This window comes from Gossypium raimondii, chromosome 12 (genome assembly GCF_025698545.1).
Source record: "Gossypium raimondii isolate GPD5lz chromosome 12, ASM2569854v1, whole genome shotgun sequence".
NCBI classification, from domain to species: domain Eukaryota; kingdom Viridiplantae; phylum Streptophyta; class Magnoliopsida; order Malvales; family Malvaceae; genus Gossypium; species Gossypium raimondii.
In genome coordinates, this window is record NC_068576.1 from 45,345,477 (window position 1) to 45,356,796 (window position 11,320).

Here is an 11,320-nt window from a genome sequence, read left to right on the forward strand (position 1 = left end):
TTATTTTTAAAAAGTTTTTTTTTATTTAGATTATTGGAATATAAAATTATTTAAGAATTTATTATATTGTTTTATTTGACTCACTCGGTTCGAATATAAAATTTTCAATATGATAGAACGTGTTTTAGTTTAGTAATACTTTTTAATAGTGCTTTTCAAAAAAAAATTGGGGATAAGTTAAAATTTTTAATTTTTTAAAAATATGTTTTTGGCCACTTTTTGGCTTAGGAGAAACATATTTTTTTTCTCAAAAAATAGCAAATGATTTTGTCTCAAAATTACTTTTTTCCAAAAATGCTTCTTAGAAGTGATGCTAAACACACCCTAAATTGTTCTTATCAATGGTGAAGCCAGCGGGCTGGTAGGGGTCTCATCCCTCTAAAATAAACAAATTTTCATTTAGGTCTTTCTATGATTTATAAAATTTTAAATTTGTAATGGTAAATTTACACTTTGGCCCTTAAAATGATAAAAATTTTGATTTAATCATTTAAAAATTATAAAATATAGGTTATTAAAATGGTGAAATTGTATTTTTACTATCATAAAAATATACAATTTAATTTTGTCCCAAAAAAATTTCTAGCTTCGCCCTTGGTTCTCATAGAATTTGCATCATTTATTTATTGATTACAACATAAAAGTTAAGGCTAGACCTGATCATGAATCGGGCTACCTACCCAAACTTGAAGGTTTGCATAAAAAGTGGGAGGGTTTAGGTAAAATTATAGGCCCGAAAAATAAATTTAGACAAAAAAATAAGACTCATTTTTCTAAATAGGTTGAACCTTGGGTAGGTTTTTTTGCCCAGGCCCGACCCAATCCAAATAAGTTGTTTTGCTGTTTTGTCATTGCTATTTTGTTGTTTTGCTACCATTTTGTTATTATATTGCTACTATTTTGTTGTTATTGTTTGGTTATTGTACAACTCTTATTTTATATTGCTAAGTTGCAACTATTTTAGTTTTGTTTAAGTATAAAGATTTTTTTAATATAATTTTAATTTTTAGTGTATTTGATAGATTATATTTTTATATTTGTTTTTGCATAAAATAATCTAAAAAATTAATCTGAACGGATTGAGTTTAGCATTTTAAATTTGGGTGAGCTTGAGTAAAATGTTGGGTAAAATATAAATATATTAATACGTATACAATCGATTGAAGTAATAAAATATGCATATTAAAATGAAAATGTATATATAAAAAGTATTAAAATAAACTTTTGGTTGTACCTTGAATAATATAATTTATTTTAATTATGAAAAGATATTTTCGTAATTTTTTTAATCGAATTAATGTTTAGTTGGCTCCAAACACCAATTCAATAAATAACTTAAATATTAATATAGGTAGAAATGAAAAGAAAAAAGTTAAAAAAAAAATAGTGGTAGATATGGAATATAAGGAGGTGTGCAAGGGAGGCATGAAAGCAGTAAATGAACCTTCGGCATTGCAGAGGCAATGTGGCTCAGAGGCATTTAATGTGAAGATGCAAAGCGCACACACATATATATAATTTATAAAGTTCAACATACAACACAAAGTATTTATGAAGTATGACAGTGGAATTATTAGAATATAAAAATGCAATTTTAATTTATTTTTGTTGGGTTGAATGGTGGAAGTTGAAACTTGCAAAGGCCCACCTACAAAGCTTAAAAGATTATACCCAAGTTGCAACTATCCTCGCAAAGACTGATCATGTAATTTTAATAAACTGAGGAAATTGTTGTGTGTTTCAGCAATAATTTTTAGAAAATGGAAAGTTTTTTGCGGCATAAGACTCACCCACCTAACCTTATTCCTTGCCTTATTTGCTTTCTGCTCATTTCATCTCTCGACCCAATTCTTGGTTTGGAAAATATCAAAGTCTAAATACAAGTTTGTTGGCATAGTCAATGGTTTCTAGACAAATACAGCAAGTAAACAACTTAAATGGAATATTCTACAAGCCAAACCCAACACTTTATTTTATATATATATGATAAATTAAGACAGCATGTCGAACTTTTAGGGTTTGCTTATGTCTATAATCATTATTTACTTATCCTTTAATACGTTATTCTATGAATTTCAAGAAAAGGTTATCTATTCAATTGTATTTCTTTTAAATATTACCTTAACTAGTGTGATTAGGACTGCTTAACATTTCCTTTTTCCTTTTCATGTTTTTCCATGTTCAAACATTTATCTTTACTCCTCAAATCAAAGTTATTCTTCACCATGATGCATGTAACATTGAAACTATACCGAAGGCTTGAATTACAGTATAGATTGAAAAATCATTAAAACCATTCCCATGTTATTATAATAATAAAGTAAGGTTTGGGTAGATGACAATATTTCTAAACTAATATTTCATGTTATACATATGTAGCCATGAGATAATGTAATTGAAGATGAATATATGCTAATGTGCTTTGACTCTTAATTCAATAGATTTCACTTAAAATTGAAGGTAGGGATGAAAAAATAAACCAAGTTTGGTAGCCGTTATTCGTTGCACCAAACAAGAAAATCTCGTCTAAGCGGGGGAAAAGAAAGAGTAAGCTTTAAAGGCCAAATTCTCTTTCTTTCTCTCTCACTAGCATTTACACCTTACCCTCCATTAAATGCAATTGCACCCTCGCAATACGCTCTGCAATAACTCTTTGCTACCACAAATTTCTTCATCTCTTCCCCCTTTTATCTCCCCCTCTTCCATCCTTCTCCAACTCCATCTCCTACTCCTGCTTTTTGTCTATATCTATATCACTTTCCTGCTTCACCTCACCACCTACTTCTTATACCATTAAACCTCAACTCCAGCCACAACTGCCAACCACTTCCTCTTCTTCCTGGGGAGTTTCCTTTGTTAGGTCAAAGTTTCTCTGAAACCAAGTTTTTTGGTTACCTTTTTCAATTTTTTTTCTATCTTACGTTTTTTTATTCCCAAACGATGCAGGCAAAATCCCAAGACAGAAAGGGAAGAAGAAGCTGGTTTTGAGAGATATGTAGACAGACAAGGCATAGTTGGATTCCCTTAGATCGTCGTCGGGACGTAATCTATAAATATTATATATTTTTTCATTTTGAGGGGCTTTTAACCCGATTTTTGTCTTGCAAGGACTGTCTCGAATTTGTCATCATTTAGCTTTTATTATTATTATTGTAGATTCTGTCTCGCTTCGTACATCAGCACATAAGAATCTTCGAGGATAAATATATACTATATATAAATCCCAAGGAGCCAAAAGAAAAAACACACCAGAGTCAACTTTGTCTCTCACTGCTTGAGAATCTAAAGAGAACGTAGTCTCTCTCACTTAAATCAAAACACAGTTTTAAGAAGTGTGAAGAAGCTACCTATAAGTGAATAAATATTGTTTCTGGACTATGCCGGCCGGTGTAATGGTTCCGACGAGAAACATGCCGTCAATGATCAGTGGAAACGGGAATGTTGGTGGCTTCGGAACTATCTCAGGACTTACCCTTGGTCAGGTTAGAACTATATATCTTCCCTTTTAAATCTAATCTATGCTTTCTAAAGGGATGATCTTGTTTGTTTTACTTTAGTCTTTTTCAGTTTTCATTTTGTGATTAATATTTTCCAGCTTTTTCCTCTTTTTCACAATCATTGACCTTAATAGTTTAATGGGTATTTTCTCAAATTTCCATTTCTTTTTCACACTCTAAACTAAACCGCGTATCTTTATCTCCTAATCCACTGTTTGGAACTTGTTTCCAAGTAATTTGGTCTTTTTGAGGATCTTCTTAGACTATTAGAAGCAAAATCCTCCTCGGTATTTGAGAAAAGCTTAATATACTCTGAACTTAGCTCCAGTGCTTCTTATTTACTCATTTTACCAACATAAACAAGCACTATCTCATAAAAATTTTGTATACTTTTTACCTCAAATCCAGCACTCAAATGGTTTTCCTTTCACTTTTCCATATTTGGGGTTCGTTTTCGCTTAATCTTTGAGTGGGAAAGTTTTCCATTATGTTTGTTTAGATTGAAAAACCATAAGCTTCGGAATCTTAAAGATCTGTAGATATAATATGTTCCAGCAGCCTAATAACAACATGATGGAAGGTCAGCTCCACCCTTTTGAGATGACCCAAAACACTTCTGAAAGTGAAATTGCTCGAATGAGAGATGAAGAATTCGACAGTGCACTCAAATCTGGCAGCGAAAATCATGAAGGTGTGTCTGGGGATGATGATCAAGATACTCGTCCTAACAAAAAGAAGCGTTACCATCGACATACCCAGCATCAGATTCAAGAAATGGAGGCGTAAGCTAAAAAAAACCCATGTAATTTAAACACTTTTTTATTCAACAACAACAAAAGCTTATTTTTGGCCAAATTTGTACCTTGCTAATAGGTTTTTCAAAGAGTGCCCGCACCCAGATGACAAGCAAAGGAAGGAACTTGGGCGTGTATTAGGGTTAGAACCATTGCAAGTTAAATTTTGGTTCCAAAACAAGCGCACCCAAATGAAGGTATATAAACACATGTTTCGTTTGCCCTTTTAGATTAAGCCTTTTTGGTTTGAGATTTACCATTCTTTAAGGCCCTGAAATAGCTTGATGAATAGTTATAATTTCTGGGTTTTCCCCAATGGAAACTCAAGCTAGCTTAGCCCATGTTGTCTTCACACGTCAATACTTTTGTTCTGCAGACCCAGCATGAACGGCAAGAGAACTCGCAACTTCGAGCCGAGAACGAAAAGCTAAGGGCTGATAACATGAGATATAGGGAAGCTCTTAGCACCGCTTCATGCCCGAATTGTGGTGGTCCAACTGCTGTAGGACAAATGTCCTTTGATGAACATCATCTCAGGCTTGAAAATGCTCGGTTAAGAGAAGAGGTATGAAATTATTACTCTCACTCTGTGTGTGTATATATTGAAATATACTTACTAGTATTTGTTTTTGAGCACCATTCCAGATTGATCGTATATCAGCAATAGCTGCAAAGTATGTTGGGAAGCCAGTGGTGAGTTATCCTCTTCTCTCTTCTCCTATGACTCCTCGACCACTTGATTTCGGTTCACAAACTGGCTCCGGAGAGATGTATGGTGCTGGGGAACTTCTTAGGTCGATAAATGCGCCTGCGGAGGCTGATAAGCCAATGATTATTGAGCTTGCCGTTGCAGCTATGGAGGAACTAGTTAAAATGGCTCAAGTGGGTGAACCATTGTGGATGACCAGTCTTGATGGCTCAACCTCCGTGCTTAATGAAGAGGAGTATATTAGGACTTTTCCTAGAGGAATTGGACCAAAGCCTACCGGCTTCAAAGGCGAAGCTTCAAAAGAAACTTGTGTTGTTATCATGAACCACATTAGCCTCGTTGAGATTCTCATGGATGTGGTAAGCTTTTTATAATATGAACCCATCAATACCCTAGAATTCTAACATGCCGGAAAGCATTTCTAAGCCCTAATGTCTGGGTTTCTGAATTGAAATTCAGCACCAGTGGTCTACTGTGTTCTCGGCAATAGTTTCAAAGGCTTCCACTTTGGATGTCCTATCAACAGGGATTGCAGGGAACTATAACGGAGCCCTACAAGTGGTAAATATTCAATATTTTACTTTGCCAAATGCCAATTTATTCCATTTTCGTGACAGTTTTTTAATGATATTTAATTTCACAGATGACAGCTGAATTCCAAGTTCCTTCACCTCTTGTTCCAACCCGAGAGAGTTATTATGTAAGATACTGCAAACATGATGCAGAGGGAACATGGGCTGTGGTTGATGTTTCATTGGATAATATACGCCCTAATCCAGCAATGAGATGCCGACGAAGACCATCTGGATGTTTAATTCAAGAAATGCCCAATGGGTACTCAAAGGTTATAAACAATCATTTTTAATTGATTCTTAATAATAATAAAGTGCTGTATTCATCATCATAGCTCTCAATCAATGGCTTTTATGCGAAACAGGTTACATGGATTGAACATGTTGAAATTGACGATCGAGGTGTTCACAATCTTTACAAGCAGCTAGTAAGTTCGGGCCATGCTTTCGGAGCCAAACGTTGGATTGCTACTTTGGATCGACAGTGTGAGAGGCTTGCAAGTCTCATGGCTACTAACATTCCTACTGGTGATGCTGGGGGTAAATACTAATCCTACATCTCTTGTCTTTTAATTATACACTGAAATTTCACTTCTCTTAAGTACAAATATTAAATGCTAGTTGTTAATATTGTGATATTTTGGTCAGTCATAACAAACCAAGATGGGAGGAAGAGCATGCTGAAGCTAGCCGAGCGAATGGTGATCAGTTTCTGTGCCGGAGTGGGTGCCTCGACAGCTCACACATGGACGACATTATCGGGAACTGGGGCGGATGATGTAAGGGTAATGACCAGAAAGAGTGTGGATGATCCAGGCAGACCTCCTGGGATTGTGCTAAGTGCTGCTACTTCCTTCTGGCTTCCAGTTTCACCCAAGAGGGTATTCGATTTCCTCAGAGATGAGAATTCTCGAAATGAGGTATTCCAATGCAGCTTCATATTCCATGATTGATATTGAAAGACACAAATTTAACTCAATTTGTTTGTGTTTCTTGTTTGGCTTGCATAGTTTTTATCTGACTTGTCTTATTTTAGGCATTCGAATATGGAAACCTTGTATGATAGTTAACATCATATTTGTTCTTTGTCTTTTAATTTGGTATTCGAATTTAGAACCATTAAATAAAATTACATGTTGGTTTCGTCTGGATACAGTGGGATATTCTTTCTAATGGTGGAGTTGCCCAAGAAATGGCTCACATTGCTAATGGCAGGGATACAGGCAATTGTGTTTCACTACTTCGAGTCAATGTAGGTCCATTTCTTTGATTAGTTTGTCCAAATTCACTTTGAATAATATATGAATCTTGAAAACATATCAAATGATTACATGCAGAGTGCAAATTCAAGCCAAACCAACATGCTGATATTACAAGAGAGTTGCACTGATCCAACAGCTTCATTTGTAATCTATGCTCCTGTCGACATTGTTGCAATGAATGTGGTTCTAAACGGTGGCGACCCTGACTATGTCGCCCTTCTTCCATCGGGTTTCGCTATTCTTCCGGATGGGAGTAGTGGGAGCACTGGAAGCGGCATGGCTGATGCGGGTGGCAGCTCTGGTGGATCACTTCTAACTGTTGCGTTTCAGATTTTGGTGGACTCAGTTCCTACTGCAAAACTATCTCTTGGATCGGTTGCGACAGTTAACAATTTGATTGCATGTACGGTTGAAAGGATAAAAGCTTCTCTATCATGCGAGAATGCATGAACTGGCACAGCCTTCATGGTTTAGGTACCAAGGTATGTTAGCATAGTTCTTTACCTTGCAGTTTTCTATACATGCTTATGTAAATAGATTTGGAGATATGAAGTACATAAATTTGAATAGTGCATGTTTTGTGGGTGCAGAAAAGGGAAGGTAATTAAATTAAGAAGAATGGTGATTGAGGAATTTTGGAATTTTAGAATATGGGGGAGAAGTCAAGAGCGCACCTTGCATGGTCATGTGTTTAAGAGTTAGAGGTTCGGGATTTGACTTTCCCAAGATAAAAGAAATATTTACTACCAGCAAACAATGACCTTTATTTTATTTGAAGTAACCCTTTTTTTCCTTTGGAATTATTAACTGGCACCTTTTAATTTCTTTTTCCTTTTTAGATTATGATTTAGTTAAACTTCCTTGAATATTAAAAACAAAATGTTTAATGCATTTCACAAAGCAAATCTTCGATATTTGACTGCCAATCATGATTTGCTTTTGTCAATGTTATATTTGTATTTTATGCTATAAATAAACAACACAGCAGAAAGGCTGATTAAGTGAAAGAAATTACATTAGGCTTTACGTATTACAACAATGCATACTTACAAATTTACAAATTAATTTCTTTTATTCACTATCACTACAATCTCTTTGATAATAATTGCAAGATTGCTTAAGATTTACAATCCTCTGCCTCCAAAACATAAAATAAAATGATGAAACTTGATTTTATGTTGTTTTCGCCATTAACACAACTCTCTAAAGACAAATACATCATTATTTTCGAATGTACTTTTTTCATCTTTAATGATTGGTCCTTTTAAACTTAAATATACATCCTTCAATTGTCTATTAAATTCTAATTTTATTAGCGTTTTATGACTGTGTATTTTATGATTAGCTAATGCTACTATAAATAAAGCAGTTGATAATGTGTTGAATGAAGGTACTATATTTTAGGAACGGATCATATTTTCGTATTGCCTTAATTACCATATCTTCGTACCGCCATGAATTTTTTTCGCCATAGTGATGCCATCATTTTAAATATTTAAAAATTGAATTTCAATTTTTCTCCAGAAAAAGAAGAAGAGAAATTCAGTTAAATTAGCTAATAATGATATTTGTTGATTCAAACTACAAGGGGCAAGATAAAGAGAAGGTTGTGGTGGTCTGAAGAAGACTAATTCACCTAAATAAGCAAAGAGTTGAAGAAAGACAAGAGGATAGGGAGAAGACTATGAGAGCTAAGGAAGCTAGGTTGCAAAGGGTAATTGCTTAAGGGGCCAAAGTATCCCTTTCTCATTATTTGGGAGAGTATTTGTAAGAGAGGTCTTTTGTCTGCTAGTGTGACGTAGTAAGTTGTTACAAAGGAGGCTGCCATCATAGAATACATGAGGGATGTGTATAGTGGGGCAATCCTATTATTCCTTCAGGTAGTACGAGGTTGTTACATTTATGTGGGTTCTAGTCGTTCCTGAAAGGAGTTGCCTCTTTTATCAACTGGTGGCTTACTATGGGTAGTCGATCCAAAAAGTCAGTCAATTGAGGACAACTTGTCGGATGATAAATAAAGATTTGCTCTCAGGTGTCTAGCTAGCACTTTCTAAAAGTGCTATGTGTCTAGCTCGTGTTATGGTATAACAATATACATATAGGACAATATATAGTCCAGAAGTTCAATAGATCTATTCCAAAGAAAGATAAATGATGGCAACCATAGTTTTATTCAGCTTCAGTGAAAGCAATATATGGGTAGTTATGTTCATGGGTCATGCCAAATCAATTTTGTACTTGATCATTATATGTTTGGTCCGACTTAAAATATAAACTTCAAATTTTATCTAAATTTATTCATATATAAATAGGTAGCCCAATTTCCATTTATACACATTCATTTTCATAATTTTTAATAAAAATTTAACTTATACTATACTATAATTTAATATTTACTAATTCAATATTTTTTTTATGAAATTTTAAACATAGAGAACCTATTTTTAATGCTTATGTCATATTATTATATATTATCATATATTTATTTTATATGATATAAATTACATAAAATATAAAAAATATGATTATATTTAAAAGTAGATCGAGTCGAATTGTGTCAAGCTTGGACCTTTAATGTTACAAGCTAAGTTAAGCTTATATTTTAAACATGCTTAATTTTCTTATACAAATCTATTTTTCAATCCTAATATTTCTATCCCACTCAACAACATTACAAGCAATGGGTCAATTATTACAATCAAATGGAAGTCAGTTAGGCCATTGGAACAAAAAATTCGACTGTTGCTAGTACGTCCACTAACCTGTCTTAGGTTCCTAGTGTAGTGGTGGATATCCCACTTCAATTAACCAAGCCCTTTGTAGATACTCAATTTTAGTTACTAACATTTTATTTCTTCCTTGAAATACATACTATTATATTTCAGGAAATTGTGCTTCCAAGCGTATTTCTTCCGAAGTAACAATTCTTATTTAGAACAGTTGTTGTTTAGAGTAACTATTGTTCGAGAATAACAATGTTTAGAAAAACTATGTTCAGAACAAGGCTTTAGTTAGAATACTTGTCATGCAATGTAGTTGTTATTTGAAAACAACTAAAGTTTGGAACAACTCTTGTTTAGAATTATGACATTTCAAGAACAATTATGTTTAGAACAACTATTGTTTGCAACAACTTGTATTTAGGACAATTGTGTGTGTGTGTGTTTTTTTTCGGAAGAGTCATTATTTAGAACAAGGTTTACCAAGAAAAACATAACCACAAGACAACTCTCATCCAAGAACAACCATCATCTTGCATTTCGAGAGATGTTTCACAAAGGTTCTTTTGATGGAGAGAGGAGCGTTGCAAACAAGTGAACAACATGTACCGGAAGAAGGCAAATAGGAAGGCTGAAGCAAATCTAGTAATATGAAGTTTAGCTAGCTACTCACTAAGTATTATAATACAAAAATTCATCATCAAAGAGTAATTACACTATCTAACACCGGGAATGACTAAATTGCAAAACAATCAAAAGTGCACAAATAAAAATTTAATGGATTAATGTGGTCGATTGACTTCCATGTTGCCGATCAATTCTTGGATTAAGGATCTAAAGGGTTCAAACTCCTAATTGGTTCAATTTATCTTTCGTCACCATTTTACCTAATTAGACGATTTAATCTGATTTATCTCTTGATTTCACTAAACTAAATCAGGACAATCAAATTGGTTCTCGATTGGCTCTCCTCTCGGTCTCACTTATCTAAATGTTCACTTAGAGGCACCAATTTTAGGTTTTGAAGTTTATTCTATTTAGTCTAACTTTTACGATTTAGTCCCTAACCAAAAACTAACCATGTAACATTTCCGTCAACAAATTACCATGAGATTTAGTTACTACCTATCATCAACACACAAACATCAGTCAAATACATGCTCAAATGATTCATTAAAGAAAGCATGAAAAGCAAGGTTAAGAAAATCTTAGGGACTCTTGATGGGGTTTTTGGAAAAGATAATAAGAACAACAACAACAACAATGATGATGAAGAAAACACAACCAAAGTTGAAATTTTTACACTCTTGAAAGTTAACAAAGCTAAAATCTATTGAAGGATTTAAAAGGAAATCAACATACAAAGTAAGTTTTTTTTTATCTAAGTGCAAGGAAGTAAAAGCTATAGTAAAAACTAAGAAAACCACCAACTACAACCACTATGCTGAGAAAGATAAGAGCTAAAAATCTAAAAATGGAGAAGAGAATAAAAGCTAAGCTAAAAAAAATGATAAAAAGGTGTTTCCTTTAAGTTTGACAACAAAAACATCTTTAATATAGCCAAAATTCAACCTTAAAACTTGACAAAAATGCCCTTGGAATGTATAAGTTGACTTGTGTTTGTGCTGGAAATAAAATTACCCATGTAGTATTTTTTACCTCGACAGACATCGATGTCGTGACATCCTTGACAGACTGCTCCAACTTAGTTTTTCGTTTAAGTCTTGTACCCCTGAGGTGATGGAGGCTCGTTGTCATGATATTTT

The 11,320-nt window shown here is 33.8% G+C and overlaps 1 protein-coding gene across 4 annotated transcripts; it reads left to right on the top strand.

The window, feature by feature from the left end:
• Window positions 1–2,599: 2,599 nt before the first annotated feature.
• On the top strand, window positions 2,600–7,312 carry LOC105764421 (homeobox-leucine zipper protein HDG2). 4 transcript variants are annotated; one of them, XM_052625447.1, is made up of 13 exons: window positions 2,601–2,860; window positions 2,947–3,042; window positions 3,157–3,482; window positions 4,053–4,279; window positions 4,371–4,488; window positions 4,668–4,856; window positions 4,937–5,359; window positions 5,460–5,561; window positions 5,644–5,844; window positions 5,938–6,112; window positions 6,221–6,492; window positions 6,729–6,824; window positions 6,910–7,312. In XM_052625447.1, the coding sequence occupies exons 3-13, from the start codon at window positions 3,378–3,380 to the stop codon at window positions 7,282–7,284; spliced, it is 2,283 nt and encodes a 760-aa protein (XP_052481407.1). In that variant the 5' UTR covers window positions 2,601–2,860; window positions 2,947–3,042; window positions 3,157–3,377; the 3' UTR covers window positions 7,285–7,312. The 4 variants fall into 4 exon arrangements, with proteins under 4 accessions (XP_012438429.1, XP_052481407.1, XP_012438430.1 ...); XM_012582975.2 differs by having other exon boundaries at window positions 2,600–2,860; window positions 2,947–3,482; window positions 4,056–4,279; XM_012582976.2 differs by having other exon boundaries at window positions 2,947–3,482; window positions 4,037–4,279.
• The last annotated feature ends 4,008 nt before the right edge of the window (window positions 7,313–11,320 follow it).

What these genes read in the sequence shown, in the direction of transcription:
- LOC105764421 (XM_012582973.2), top strand. Translation starts at nt 3,378, where the DNA reads ATGCCGGCCGGTGTAATGGTTCCGACGAGAAACATGCCGTCAATGATC. An exon ending in CAGATTCAAGAAATGGAGGC is followed by an intron (nt 4,280 to 4,370) that starts GTAAGCTAAAAA and finishes CCTTGCTAATAG; the next exon opens with GTTTTTCAAAGAGTGCCCGC. An exon ending in TTGAGATTCTCATGGATGTG is followed by an intron (nt 5,360 to 5,459) that starts GTAAGCTTTTTA and finishes ATTGAAATTCAG; the next exon opens with CACCAGTGGTCTACTGTGTT.